Here is a 16,065-nt window from a genome sequence, read left to right on the forward strand (position 1 = left end):
AATTGCCAAACCTTTCTGGCATGAAATATTTGTGGCATACCATTGAAAAAAATGGAATCCTAGTGTAGTGTTGCAGGATAAGTAGTGGACTGCTACAGTAGTGAGGTTGGCCCAGGGTCAGGCAGTGTTTCATTCTGCTGTGCACAGGTGGCTATGGGTCAGTACTGACTCGATGGCACCTAACAATAACAATATTTGGTCAAACATTTAATTTTTCATCCCTAATATGGAGTTCTGGTGTGGTGCTGTGGGCTAATGCACTGGACTGCAAAGTCAGTTTGAACCACAAGGTCAGTGATACAATCTCACCAGACACTCCTCAGGAACCCTATATAGGGTTGCTATGAGTTGGAGCTTGTTGTTGTTAAGTTGCTGTTCAGTCAGTTCCAATTCACAACAACCCTGTATAGTGTTTCCAAGAAACAGCTGGTGGATTTGAACTGTCGACCTTGTGGTTCATAGTTCAGTGCTGATCCTTGAGTACCACAACGGAAGTCTAGCAAATGTATTGTTGTTGTTGTTAAGTATCATCAAGTAGTGACCCTGAATGGGGTTTCTAAGGTGCGACTGGTGAGCTTGAATCACTGACCTTGCGGTTGAAACCTACCTTGCAGCTCAGTGCATTAACCCCCAGTGCCACACCAGGACCCCCCAAATTCTGTATTTTTACTTCCTTGTGAGAGATTTTACAGGTCTGACTGGTGTACTCAGTGGTGGTGGTGTGCCATGAAGTCGGTTCTGACTCATAGAGACTCTTCATAGGGCATCAGAGACTGTAAACCTTTACAGGAGCAGAAAGCCTCATCTTTCTCTTGCAGAACAGCTGGTAATTTTGAACTACTGACCTTGAGGTTAGCAAGCCAACCTGTAACTACTACACCAGGGGGTTTAAAAAATTTGTGGAAAATGGAATGAAAAGATAAAGACATTTTTCTACCAACTCTCTGCAGCCCCCTCAATATGAAGAGAAGAGGAGCTAGGGCTTGACTTAGACCAAAAATGGAGTTGTTGTTGTTGTTAAGTGCTGTTGAGTCGGTTCCGACTCATAGCAACCCTGGATAGGGTTTTCAAGGAGCAGCTGGTGAGCTTGAACTGCCTACCTTGCAGTTCAAGCAGCTTTGCAGTCTAGCACATTACCCCACAGCACCACCCCAGGACTCCAAAAACGGAGAGAACAGCCATTTATGGAGCTGAAGAAGACTGGGGGAAGAACAGATTTAAAGGGAAGATCAGAAGCTCAGGTTTGAACATGGTGACTGAAAACAATTTGAAAGTCATCCAAAGACAGGTAGCAATTCAAACCCCAAGACTGGAGAGAAGTCATACATGAAATCAATGACTGCAGACAAGCTTTCTAAGAGCACTCCAAAGATGGGATGATAAAACAGCACTAAGAATACATTCTCTCCAGAAAGGCCAAATCCATAAAAGCAGAAAGCAGATTACTGGTTGCCAGGGGACACAGGGGAAATTGGGAATGACTAACAGGTGTGGGGCTTCTTTTTGGGGTGATGAAACTGTTCTGGAATTTGACAGTAGTGATGGTTGGACAACCTTGTGAAAACAGAACTGTACACTTTAAAATGGTAGATCTTGTTGTTGTATGTGCCATAGAGTCGGTTCCGACTCATAGCAACCCTGTACAGGGTTTCTGAAGCTGTAAATCTTTACAGGAGCAGAAAGCCTCATCTTTCTCCCACGGAACAGCTGATAGTTTCGAACTGCTGACCTTGCGGTTCGCAACCCGATTCGTAACCACTTCGCCACCAGAGCTCCTTAAAATGGTGGATCTTAAGTTATATACATTATATCTCAATGTTTTTAATTGGAAAAGGAGGAACAGCAGTCATTGAGGAGGAAAACCAAGAAAATATGATCTAATGGAAGACATGAAGAAACATTGCAAGGAGTGATCCGTTAGTCATGCTGTTGATAAGGAAGACGAGGGCTGAAAAGACAACGGGATTTAACAATGTGGAACAGTATTGGTGTAGTGCAGCAAAAGGGCATCTGGCTTAGGAACCAGGGGGCCAGAAAGTGAAGTTCTTAAGTTAACTGATCACTGAATTCCAAGAAGGCAACTGACTCACATGCTGTTTCAAATTTTAAAGAGAAACAATATGTACCTATGAAAGCCGGAACCTGTTTATGGTGGAAATCACTGGAGGAGAAAAATTCAAATCTTTTCTGCTACTAGAAAGTAATAGATAGGAAAAGTGGTAAGACTGCACTCTATCAAAGGCGGAAACCTTGCAGTCCTGTTGAGTTCCAGGTTCCATTGTATACTGGACAGAGAGCTGCATGGGCCCCTCAATCTCTGAGTCTATCCCACCGTCAGTTTCATAGCCACAAACTCCAGGCATAGCACTTCATCTCTCTGAGCCTAACTCACCTGCAAAATGAGATTGACACCTATACTATACCTATCTCATAAATAATAGTTAAGAGATCATATAAACATAATACAGGTCTTTCTCTAATTTAATATAGCCTTTTGGGAGATCATCTATGTTTTACTTATCCTTTATCTTGCACAACAACTAGCAAAGAGCCTTAATGTATATGCAAACATTGGGTGAATTAGCTAATGTATGGATATAACTTAAACTATAAAATACACAAATGTAAAGTAGCACAAAAATCAATTCTATGAACACCTTATATGTAAAATGAAAATGATACTCATTGTTGAAATGCTTTCAGGAAACAAGTTAAAGGGAATCTTGTATTAATTTTGCTAGAATAACAATAATGCTTTCCATTATATCCTTTAGTATATTCTGAAGAGCAAGCTAGCCAATCGGTTAGAGTTGTCAAAAAGCTCACTTTCCCCCTGCTTGTTATGCTACGGTGTTGTGCTTAGAGGGGGAAATAAGTCATTGGTTGGAGAAAATAAGGTAAAAAATTTTGAAATCTTAAAAGACCATCACAAAAGTTAAGTCACTTGATGAGAATTAGCACATACCACTACACACACACACACAAATAAATAAATAAAGTCAAATGAATGACAAAGCCCTACACAGTATTTAAAGGAATTGTTCTCTCTGGAGCTGCAGTGTGTCATACAGTAACCTGTCTTACATAAGTCACAGGTATGTGGTAAGGCTAATGATGCAATCATAAGCAATACTGATTATAGCTAAACCTAAGCATAGTTCATTCAAAATATTTATAATACAACCAATGACTCAAAATTAATTTTAGAATAACTGTTACAAATGAAGAGAATAAAAGTTAATTCAGTTTCCTAAGTAATTTCTGAATGAGTTAATTACATAAATAAATGACCAACTTGGTCATTTGTATTTAAAAAAAAATCTTTACTATGAAACTGATGTTATTTTCACAAGTCTGTATTCTTTAGGTAAGGTTAATTCATCATTAACAAGTAAGCGGAATAAAACCATAAGATAAGTTGATGCAACAAAAAGGAAGATATTTATATTACAAAATCTACTTATTAGAAATTCTGCTTAGAATTACTACAGCAATAAATTCTAAGATTATGGCTAGTCTGAAGTGAAGTGTTTTTCTATAGAACTACCTACCAACCAACCTCTTGGCTCAAAACAAAGCCATGGTTTAATGACTCACCCACTACCAATTCCTTAACTACCAAACTTAATTTTACAAGTGCTTGAAACATGCCCAGGAATTGACAGGTGACTAACTCAGGACTAATAATTTCCTCACTGGCAGAGTGCAATAAAAGCAATAACCTGAGTTTGTTTTCAGATCATCTCTAAAATATTAAAAATGGAACCACTGACACTCTTAACCAGCACCTTCTAGAAGACTTCACTGTTGGACTAAACTGTGTCTGTAAAATATACGCAGACTGATTATTTAACGTGATCACAGTGACTAAGTTACTTGTGAATCTGACTCCAAAAGAAAACAGCACCAAAATGAAGTCTGTATTCCCAAAGAATGAAAAACACCCAAATTCAAGGGTTGCTCATACACCCTCTGCCATGCCCACTGCTGCTGTCTCCTGTACTCTTGCCTCCATTGAGAGTAGTTATATAATGTTCCATAATAATATTTATTCAGAATGCAGCAGGAAATACTGAAGCATATGAAAGTCATACAAGCCATCTCTGAAGCATCCTGGTTCTTTCCCTACCTCTTTAATAGACCAGCTGAGTGGGAAGCGTGGTAACCTTAAGACATTAATGTGAAGGGGTCACAAGTGCAAACAATTGACTCACTAAGTGGAAGAAGAACTGGGCATCTGAATCTCCCTTTATTGCCAGAAAGACTGTGATTTCTCACTTGTAGTTCAACTTAATCCATATACCTGGCACAGACGTATCGATGTATCAAATATAAAGCACTATTCAATAACAGGACTTAAAGACACATAGCGAATCTGTCTAAGTCACATATGGATCTATATTTTAATTTTTCACATTAATGATAATATTATTTACTAAACGCTTACTACTGGCAAGGCCCGTTGCTAAGCCCTTACCTGTTTAATCTTCACATCAATTTAAAGGTAGGTACTATTACCATTCTGATTTTGAAGCTAAATAAATATTGAGGCTCTTCTGGCTTCACTTGTACAATGTCACATAATGACTGAGCATGCCAGGATTAAAATGTAGGTGTCTCTGGGGCTCAAGTCCAGGCTGCTGCCGTCATGCTATTCGACCACTGATAACATGAAAGAAGCATAACATACACAGACCATTTCAATGTTGAACAGGTGGTCAGATTCCTTTTTATTTAAGGATTCAGGCTGCAAATGCAAATTATGAGGGAGTGCCTAAATATTTGCGGAAAAATTCCATTACCTTTCAATTTCCCCATGAGCTTTCTAAAGCCCCCTTGTATATACAAGGGACTGACATGCTAGAAAGTAATGAAAAAGCCACAAAAAGTACACAGCACTTAGTTTCATGAGTAAAAAAAGAGGTATTAAAGAAGAAAAAATAATAATTTTCAAAGCTGTTTCTGCTCTGAAGTTTCCTGAACAAATACAAGAAATATAGCTTTATCCTGGTATCATCATTTCATGACAACAATACTCGCCTATGGCAAGTTGTAAGGTGCTCCCTTAAGCAAGGTCAGCAGTTTCTGCTTTATAGAGATTTACAGCCTTGGAAACCCTATATAGGCACTTTAAAAACTCAAATAATTCAGCAGACATGTATCTATACTCGACTAATAGAGACAACACTCATTCAGAAAGCGAAACTACAACAAAAAAGACAGTACTGTCTAATCTGGGAAGCCTTCCTGGTCCCTGACCCCCTTCTTTTATGTATATACCATTGTTGTTGTTAACTGCCGTCGAGTCGGTTTCGACCCATAGCGACCCTGAATAGGGTTTCCGAGGCTGTAAATCTTTACGGGAGCAGAAGGCCGCATCTGTCTCCCGCGGAGCAGCTGGTAGTTTCGAACTGCTGACCTTCCGGTTCGCAGCCTGATTCGTAACCACTACGCTACCAGTATATACCATTGCTGATGGTATATACACATCTGCATCAGAGTACAAGTACTCATCCTGTGTGGGGGGTGGGGGTGGGGCGGTTGGCTGTGGAGTTGGGTCCAACTCATAGTGACCCTGTATAGGGCTTCCAAGACCGGTAGGTCCGAACTGGTGACCTTGAGGTTAGCTGCCCTACTCATAACTACTACACTACCAGAGCTCCTTCTCATCTTCTGTATATGTGAACTAAATCTCTAAAATTCTTTGCTGCACAGGTCAGTTAAGGCAAAATTGTTTCCAACCAACCACTTATTTTTTTGTTTTAAAAGACTCTGAAACCAATTGGGGCTTAGTGAGAAGAACATGACAGTCTAAAACCAAAAAGGGCTTGGGTCAAAAGACACGAAGCTGAAGGCTGGCATCAACAACTGGCAGACTTTTTAGCAGTTGCTTTAAGTGAGTTAAATCTTGGAATTGTAGGCGTCATCTTATTTTCAAGATGCAGAAGCCTGAGACATCTTGCCAGAAATAAACAGACACCATTTTGCAGGTAAGCGGTTCTGCAAGAAATTGACTATGTCATGCTGCATCTTAAGGTCAACTTTATGTCCCAGGAGGGAGGCAACAAAAGCGATCTTGCACTGGGTCTGCATTGCCTAAGAGTTGAAGATTGAGAGAGTACCTATCTAGCTCATTTTCCAAATGTTACTTTCCAGCACCTAAGTTTGATGATCATTTAACAAAATACTTGGAAAGTACTATTCTACCAGGTACTCAGTGTCCAATGAGACAATCAAAGGACCTACAGAATTAAAAAAAAAAAGACTGAAGAAATGAAAAGTCTACAGTAAAATTTTACTACGAAATAATGGGTAAACACTGACGCATTTAATAATATTGGGCAAATGTGAAAAATCGATGTATTTGGGACAATACTTTAAAACACCAATGTGACTATTTTCTGTAAAGCACATAATTATAGTATAATTTCTACCATGAGAAACTGCAAAACAAAACAAGCAAGGTAAAGTAATAATAAACATTGTCACTAACCCTAAACAAAACCCACTGCGCCCTTTCTACTTGTAGTGACCCTATAGAAAAGGACTATAAATGTTTATGAAAGCAAACTACCATATCTTCTGGTTAGCAGTCAAGTATTTAACCACTACATCAGCAGGGCTCCTATATAAAACCTGTGACAAGTGTAAATGATGATCCGACATATAAACCAAACCGATAAACCACTAAATATGTATTTCCAATTCAGAGTTTGCCGGGAGTATGTGTGTCTGTGAACAACATATTATGATTTTATTGGACTATTAAGGGATCCAATTCTTCATAATTGGATCGTTGAGTCAGTTTGGGCTCATATGGACCCTATATAGGGTTTCTGAGGGGCTTGAACTGCTGATATTATTTATGGTAAGCAGTTCCGTGGTTATTCTACAGCGCCACACCAGGACTCCACCACAGCAGTGCATTCAGGAGAAAAAAATAAGCTTTTTTTTCTCAAATGATTTCACCATTTGGCTGCAAACACCATAATGCCTGCTAACTAGAATGACTCCTCATCATGGAACATTGATCGTATCTTGAGTATTAAGAGCCAATTCCTAAAAACAAATCCAAATCAAATACTTAAAAAAAAACAACACAAAAAGGACCAATCAGTAGGCAGTGACAAGCGATTAAAGCCAACACACCAAGTTACTGAGTTATGAATAGCGCTGCTATTCATCTAGATTTTTGTCCAGAACGTACAGATTTGGAGGAAAGGGGCTATTGATTTAAAAAGAAAATAGGATTCCAAATTTGCTGCCTCGTTCCTTGGACATCTAATCCGGACCTGCAGCAGCTTCCTTTCTGATCCAGGCTGTTTCATATGGACCATACCACATCGGGAAATCCAACAAGGCGCCAAAGCATTTAAACAGGTGGAAGTCTATTTGCACATAGGGAACATATTTAGAGCTCAGATCAGAAAGTTTATGTTCTTTAGAACCATTAACCCAAGATTCTGGCCAAGGAGACCGAATCTCTTTTAAATCTTTAAACCCAAAGAGCAAAATAATCTCTAATTAGAGCTTATGGGCCTTCCTTTAACGAAACGTTTTGGTTTTGCATTTTTTTTTAATTCAAAGACTCAGTTCCTTTGCGAACCACCACCTGCCTGTGCCCGATATCCCCCACACACACACACACACTCCCCCAGGATTGAAGGCATCTGCACTGCAGATCTCTGCTGGAGGTGAGTCTGCCAGCCAGCTCCCACCAGCCGGTGGCCTGAAGCTTCCCTCTTGGCCTTGCTCAGGAGATGGGAGGAGAAGGGGTTCAACCAACTCCTGCTTTGTCTGAATTTTCTCCCCCTCCCCCTTTCTGCCGCAAACGCCCCCTTTTGTTACACTGCGACCCAAAACGAGCCCATGGAAAATACGAAATCAAAACCTATTGGATGGCTTAGCACTGGCTCCCTCTTTTTCTGACCTTCTAGAATATAATCGAAACGACTGGTTGCAGGCTTCCACCCCCACGCCGCGCCAGTAAAGAGCAGGCGGTGCTGCAGATGCGGCCTCGGATCCATCTTAGTCCCTCACCACCCCCCAAATCTTCCTCTTTTACACCTCGGAGCCTCGAAAGAAATCGGTCATGCCACCAACATGGAAAGGCAGATGAAAACAGAGAAACAGATTCAACTTCCTCATGCTCCCCCCATAGGCAACTGAAAAACACAATTGAAGGCTAGCCCGAATGCCTGATGGTGTAAACACCTGTCTGCCAATCTGCAAAGCAACCCTTCCACCACCATCCCCCGAAAATCGTCACAAGCTGCCCCAAGGCTCTTTGTATCTTCAGTCTCTCTAATCCTCCTCCACTAAGTCAACCCTGTTGCGAGGACTGCGCTTTCGGCTCCCCGAAATGGACTCTTCGTAGGCTTCTAGCAATTGCCCACTGAATCCCACCCTCCCCGAACGGCTTATTCCCCCCGAAGCCGCGGCTGGGCGTTAACGCCCACTCTCTGGAAGACCTCCCCGCCCCCAACCTGTTTTCCTCACACCCCGTTATTTCCTCACTGATTGCTCGACCTTTCCCCTCCCCCTCTGCCCCTTTTTCATACGCCCATCCCCCGGGGGCCCAGTCCCTCCGTAGCCGAGGCTGATTTTTCGCCCCCTGAATCCCTCGGCTCTGAGCCCCTGGCCCCGCTCGCCCTCCCCTTCCGAGGGCGAGGGCTCCCCGAGCTCTCCTCACCCGCACAGGAGGAGCCGCAGCTCTTCGCCCCCAGGGCGGGGCAGGCTCCCGGGCTCCCGCCGCCGCCGCCGGGCGCAGAGGGCTCGGCCCCGGAGGACGACGAGGAGATAGACGGAGACTGAGTGGCCGCCGACGACTCCGCCATGGCTGCGCAAGCAAGGGCGGGAGAGGGGTGAAGAGAGATGTGGGGCGGGAGAGAGGGAGGGGATATCAAATAATCGGGCAGCTGAAGCGCCTAAGTCGTTTCACTCCTGTTCCGAGAGCAGACGCCGACTGACTGACTGACTGACTGACTCAGCCGAGAGGAGCGGTAGGGCTGGAGGGGGAACGCGCAGGCGCACAAAGGGCTCTCGACCGTGAGGCGGGGGAGGAAGACGACCGAATAGAGACGTCCAGAGGCTCAGGGCGCAGGCGCAAAAACGGTCCCCTCCCTCTACTCCCCCTCCGCGCTCCTGCAAAGAAGGCGGACCAAAAGTGGCCTCACGCTGCGCCTGGCCTGAGCGGCCAGGGTGGGGCGCGCCACTGGGAGCCAGAAGCAAGGGGCGTGGTCATGAACCAAGTTCCGCCCACCTCTGTGAAGGAGCCCTTTGCTGTTTTCTGTAGGGTCTCTGGGAATCCGAATTGAATGGATGGTAGTGGGTTTTTTTTTTTAGTGTGTGTCTATTTAGGTAAATGTTTTAGGGTTGGCAGATTTATGTATTTTTAATGAGAGAAGTTTCTTTTGGCTTCCATTAGATGGGATATATCTTTCCCGTAAATTCTAGAGCTGATGTCTTTTGTTTGATGCATTTCCACCTTCCTGAAAAGTGAAAATCAAATCATTCTGTCAAGTAGGCCCACTCCGCAAGGTGCTTTATGAATTTCTCTAATGTGTCGTAATATCACCATGCGGCAGGGAAGACAGATCTCCCGTTTGGTGGGTTGAGGAAGATGCTGTGCAGAGCGAAAAACCATTACTCATTCCAATCACATTGCAATGCAGCCGCCAAGCCTGCTTCTTATTCTTATCTCGTTGCTGTTTCCATAGAGGGTCCGCCTCAGTTCTTAAGCTTATCCTTTCCTTCGCCTAGGCTCTCAGAAAGAGAAAACATATTTTGAAGGAAAAGAAACTGACCTGGTGAGGAAAAGAGAGCCAGGAGATTAGAACATCCCGGCTGTAGCTATGGTAGACGATAAGGTATTCAAATTTGAGAAGGTGACACAAAATACACATAATTGAGTTTTACTCATAGACTAAACGAGGTCCTTTGCAGAAAAGAAATTGAAACCAAACATCTAGATTACACTGAATATTGTTCATTTTTTGCTTCTCCTGAATTGGCTTGCCAAATTCAAAGCCTTCTTCCTACCTCTGGTCAAAATATTTGCAGGAGTGCACGCTCACTTTAAAAAGGAGAATCTCAGATCCTAAAATAATAAAAATCAAGGCCCTAGGCTTTGTTATTCCTAAAGCAGCAATCAATTACTTGAAGGGCAGTTGGAAACTCAGCAGATCATGTAAAGATGCAACCTCACTGAGGAGGAGGTCAGTCAGCCAGGCGGCCGCAGAGGGGAAAAGTGATCCGACCAGTGGAAATCTTCTAGAACAGGCAGTGGACTCCATGTGCCCTTGACAGTTTTGAAGGTCAAGTCAAAACCAGATGGGGGTGGGAAGAAACTCGGTGGCTGTTGCAATGCTCTGAAAAAGGCACTGAAGAATAGTTCCCAAAATGATTTCTCAGCAAATATCTTACTCAGAGCATCAGTTGCTAATGCTGCAGTGCACTGTCCCTTAGCTGTCAAAGGGAAATACAAGGCAATCTGATAATCAAGCTGATTATATACCCACACTGATGAATGAATACAAAACCCATGTCATTAGGTACTGGATAGGGTAATGAAAGATGCTGGTCCCTAACAATAGTAGCTTGAATCTGGAAACCTTGGGCTGGCAATGAAGTTCATTTCCATGGTATCTAACAGCAGAGGGATAAAAACCACACACAGACAAAAAACTGCTGCTATGTAGCGTAGTGGTTACGAATCGGGCTGCGAACCTTAAGGTCAGCGGTTCGAAACTACCAGCTGCTCCGCGGGAGAAAGATGAGGCTTTCTACTCCCGTAAAGATTTACACCCCGCGGAAACCCTGTACAGGATCGCTATGGGTCGGAACCGACTCGATGGCACATAACAACAACAACAACAATCAGTTGATTCAGTCCTGGTGTGGCACAATGGGTTAATGTGGTAGACTACAAAGCTGTTTGAGCTGCAAGGTCGGCAGTTCAAGCTCACCAGCCACTCTTCGGAAACCCTATACAGGGTCGCTGTGGGTCAGAATTGACTTGACAGCACTTCACAACAACAACATCATTTGATTTAGACCCAAAGCAACTTACTGGGCAGAGTAGAGCAATCCCATAGGAATTCCAAGGTCCTGGTGTGGCTCTGTAGGATAAGCACTGGACTACAAGGTCATTTTGAACCACAAGGTCATCAGTTCAAACCCACCAGCCACTCCTCTGAAACCCTATACAGGGTCCCTCACTATGAGTCAGAACTGACTCAACAGCATTTAACAACAATCTACAGAAGCAGACTGCCACATCTTTCTCTTGTGAAGTAGCTGGTAGGTTTGAACCATCAACTTTTTGGTTGGCAGCCAAGTGTTTTAACTCCTGTGCAATCAGGGCTCCTGAGAAACAGAGAAAAGAAGCTAAAATTCAAGACCTTGTTGTGCTCTTTGTGGTCTGCCCAGACCTTTATTCTGGTTTCTTGATTGCATGACAACAATAAAGAGTAGTCAGCCTCAGAAACCCTGTCACTATGAATGGGAACCAACTCCACGGCACATAACAACAACATACATAACAAGCTATAAATTTACCAACAATCATACATAGATTGAAAAATAAAAACACTTTTAAAATTCAAATACAATTCAATAGACATGGCTGGTAGAGACAACTCTCATTCCGAAAAAAACAAACAAAAACCATGAAATATTCAAGTCTCAAATTTCTGCCTTTGAAGTGCTGGATTTCCAGACAGAAATCTGGGACGCCATCCTAGCCTTTACATCTGATTGCTGAAGCTGTCTTTCCTTCCTGCTGGATTACTATACCTGTCAACTTCCCTGAGGCTGATTCCTGCCTAGGATGTTTGCATATTTGTACACATGATTTATGTTAGAGATGTTTACTGGTCACATGCTGTGTACATAACACTATTATGTGTACTTTGGAGGGATCTAAAAATACAGTATGTTGCTCTGTCTTCAATGAGCTCACAAGCTAGTTGGGGTTTAGAACATAATCACATGAAGCTTAATTGTTGTTTTTAAATGTTTTCAAGTCAGTTTCAACTCATAGCAACCCTGTATAGGGTTTCCGAGAGGCTTGCTGATCTTTGCAGGAGCAGAAAGCCTCATTTTTCTCCCATGGAGCGGCTGGTGGGTTCACACTGCTGTCCTTGCAGTTAACAGCCCAACGCTGATGGCTTAGCCCACTCTGCTACCAGCGTTCCTTTAAAGCTAAAGAATGCAAATTAAATACACCACACAACACCAGAGTGCTATGACTGAGTGGTATGAATTTAAGAGGGGAGATTGTGCTGTGGAATTACAGTGGCTTCTTATTATTGTTGTTTTGTGTTTGGAGTCGATTCAGACTCATAGCGACCCTGTACGGGGTTTCTGAGGCTGTAAATCTTTATAGAAAGCCTCATCTTTCTCCCGCGGAACAGCAGATAGTTTCGAACTGCTGACCCTGAGGTTAGCAGTTGATTGGTAACCATTACTCTACTAGGCTTAGGAAGGTTTTATGAGGAAGCTCAATCTTACTAGACAGAAGTTTTGAGTAATAAGGTGGCCATTAAAAGCCGATGGGAATGGTGTGAAGCGAAGGGAAGGATTGCTTTTGTGGAAGTATATAAGAAGTCACCCCTTTGGGCAGATGAATATCACACACACCCCAAAACAAAAAAACCTCCCTTCTTCTTAGCCAGTTCCATGCAGTTCCATGTGGACTTGTCTAGTAGAATGTGGTCTAGAATGTGACCCACCCCTCCACAGCTGTCTCAATGCAATTTACAGACTGCACAGCAATGACTATATGGGGGTGTTTGGTGTAGTAGACCAACTTGACTAGAGTTGAGGTCATGGATTGGGAAAAACCAAACCCCTACTCAGAGTGACCCTGTAGGACAGAGTAGAACTACCTCACAGGGTTTCCAAAGCTGCCAATCTTTACGGAAGCTGACCATTACATCTTTCTCCTGCTGGACTCTGTCTTAGGGCAAATGAAAAGTCAGTGAAAGATTTTGGTCAGGGAAGGGCTCAAATGGGATTTCTTTTCTATTTCCTTTTTTAAAATTTCTTTTGTTGTTGAGAAATATGGTACAGTGAATTACCTGATATGATTCTTCTAGCTACATACAGTCTTTGTAACTTACCAAATAAATGATTGGGTCATTGTTGATTGTTAAATGTTGCCGGCTTTGCGATTCAAACTGAACTTTACGGCCCAGCGCATTATTCTGCAGCGCCATACCAGGACCACGCGAGTAAGGTATATGGAAATCCAGTCAGGAGATTGGCCAATTTGCCATCCCAGTGGGTTTAAAATGAGCCGTCTCAGAAGCAGAAAGGGGGATCTCACTATCATCAAGAATGAAGAACAGGAGTGGGTCTGGGTCGTATCCTTTGGACCCTGGTATCCCCCTGCATGCTGAAACGCCTTTATCCAGGACATAGAAAGCTGTGACACCGGAGACATGGTAGAGAAACCGGCGGCATCAAGCCAGCACCAACATACCAGCATACGACAGAGCAGTAGGCTTCCCATCCCACGGAAAGGAACACTTAAGGCATTTATTGGCAGTGCTAAAAGAGCTCTGGTAGCGTAGTGGTTACGAATCGGGCTGCGAGCCGCAAGGCCAACAGTTCGAAACTACCAGCGGTTCCGCGGGAGAAAGATGAGGCGGTCTGCTCCCGTAAAGATTTACAGCCTCGGAAACCCCGTGTAGGGTCACTATGAGTCGGAACCGACTCCACGGCGCATAACAAAAACAACAACAACAAAAGAGCTCTAGTCCACGGCGCATAACAACAACAACAACAACAAAAGAGCTCTAGTAGCATAGTAGTTACAAATTGGGCTGCGAACGGGCAAGGTCAGCAGTTCGAAACTACCAGCTGTTCCGCGAGAGAAAAGTGAGGCTTTCTGCTCCCGCGGAAACCCTGTACAGGATCGCTATGAGAAAAGTGAGGCTTTCTGCTTCCGCGGAAACCCTGTACAGGATCGCTATGAGTCAGGATCGCTATGAGTCAGAACAACACCAAAAGTGCTTAGTAACTGTGCCTGATGAGAGCAGAGGCCAAAGGGCCATGTGGCTGGGAGGCTGAGGACCAGAACGAGGTGTGCTTACTGGCATGCCTGAGAAGAGGTGATCCTGACCACACATCCTGAGAATTTCTGTATCCTGAGAATTTCTGTAACCTGTTAACTTTCGTAATAAATCTCATAATCATGAGTATTATTGGTGAGTTCAGTGTGATCATTGCAGCAGATTACAGCGCTCAGCAGAGAACACAGTGGGAGGGTCGGCTGGTACCAGATTGGTAAAGGAGGTTGGAGTTGAGGGGGCACATCTGAACTACACCTCATAGGAATCAGCCTTGGCTAGATGTGGAATTTGATTCTCCTTCACATGAAGTCAGAGGAGGTAAGGTTCCACCCCCACACCATTTTTACAAGAATATACACAGCAAAACATGCAGCAATTCAACCATTTCTACATGCACAATTCAATTACATGGGTTGTATTTCTTGAACAACTATTTTCACCTTTGCTTTCTGGGTTGTTCTTCCCTCAGTCACATCAATTCACTGCCCCCTAAGCTTCCTATCTAAGCTTTGAGTTGCTGTTGTCACTTTGATTCCATATAGACTGTTCTTAAAAAAGCTTAAAAGAGTCATCAAGGCAAGAAAAGTCAGCCCACCAGGTAAACCCCTTTCTAAGACTGAACTCAAAGGGAACCCATGAACAGTAGTCTTGTATGCTCGCTGGCAACCGTCCTGGTCAACTTGTGAGTGCAAGGAGGGGAGATGCAGCAGAGAAGGCATGGGCTGAGATTGGCTATATTCCATAGACCCCGGATGATCTTGAGATGAGAGAGAGAAGAGGATGGGCTGGCTGGTTTGATGTTCAGGGAGATGTGTGAACTTCAGAGCCTAAGGATACTGGCCTAGCCACTGGGGGCTAGAGTTCAGAAAGAAGAAGCTAGCTGGTCTGAAAAGAGGGGAGACGTGCAAAAACTCTCAAACTTGCAGACAGTTTGACCTAGCTTGGATGGCTTGCTGACCAGAATTTGACCAGAGGAAGATAAAGAAGTCTGATGTAGGGAGCAAGTGTAAATTGCTACAACCTGACCATCTGGACCTTTGTTTGTGGGTGAAGAGGATTCTTCGTATCAAGGCTCAAGCATGTCTCCTCAGTACACTGGGTTGATAGGGACAGGCAACTTAGATTTCAGTTATCAAAACTGGGGGGCTAGAAAAGCACGAAGTGGCTGACTTGCAAGCATTCGTGAGGGTGCTTAGTGTCAGAATGAGGGGAGTAAGACAGAAACCCTACTGAATAGTTCTCTTGTCCAGATGGATCTGTTGATGAGGGCGATAGGATTTTATGATTCAATTGTGAGCAACTGTTAACAGGTCTAATGGCAATTGTCAAAACTGTAAATGTAGAAGAGGGGTGACTAAAAGGGGGGGAGCACTTACTCTGTCATTTCAGAAACAGAGGACCCTAGGACAATCAAGAGGGAAGAATATGAGAGGGGACAGGGATCCTAACCAGAGAAGCGGTGGCAAAGGCGATGGCATAGTGAGACAGAGCAGCTGAAGACTCCAGGCCCATGGACTGGGAAAGGCAGAGGGCCTGCAGGCAGGAGGCTGACTTGCAAAATGTGCTCTTTGGACATTTAAACGAATGTATGTTTTCAATGTGGTATGTGTACATCAAAAAAAAAAAAAAAAATGGAGGTAAATACTGTTGGCTAAGGGTGCATAGTGGGAATTGTAAACATGACAATGATTTGCTGACTATAAAACTGATGATCTGCCATATAAGCCTTCATTCACTCAATACACAGTAAAAGGTTTTTTAAAAGGTATTATGTATTAGTAATCGCATACATGAGCCCTGGATATCCACAGATAAATGTAAAAACCTTCCCTAAAAGCCGAGACTGTAAATTCAAAGTTCCATTCCCCTCCCCCCCCCAAAAAAAAAGCTAAAGAGGATAGAGAGAAACACTGTTAACTGATGATGTATAGAGGGGATTATAATCAATGTAATGAAACAAGTCATATGAATGGTTGAATGTGAAACT

The 16,065-nt window shown here is 43.4% G+C and overlaps 1 protein-coding gene across 4 annotated transcripts in view; it reads right to left on the reverse strand.

Annotated features, from left to right (window-relative positions):
- Positions 1 to 8,958, reverse strand: part of RTN3 (reticulon 3) — an 81,057-nt gene extending 72,099 nt beyond the window's left edge. For 2 of the 4 annotated variants that reach the window (XM_006861007.1, XM_006861006.1), the window contains exon 1: positions 8,693 to 8,837. In XM_006861007.1, coding sequence (XP_006861069.1) covers positions 8,693 to 8,837 — 145 coding nt within the window. Of the gene's footprint in view, positions 1 to 8,692 lie in introns of all 4 variants that reach the window. The other 2 variants (XM_006861009.1, XM_006861008.1) reach the window with 2 other exon arrangements.
- Positions 8,959 to 16,065: the final 7,107 nt, after the last annotated feature.

Source organism: Chrysochloris asiatica, unplaced genomic scaffold, assembly GCF_000296735.1.
Source record: "Chrysochloris asiatica unplaced genomic scaffold, ChrAsi1.0 scaffold00040, whole genome shotgun sequence".
Taxonomy (NCBI): Eukaryota; Metazoa; Chordata; class Mammalia; order Afrosoricida; family Chrysochloridae; genus Chrysochloris; species Chrysochloris asiatica.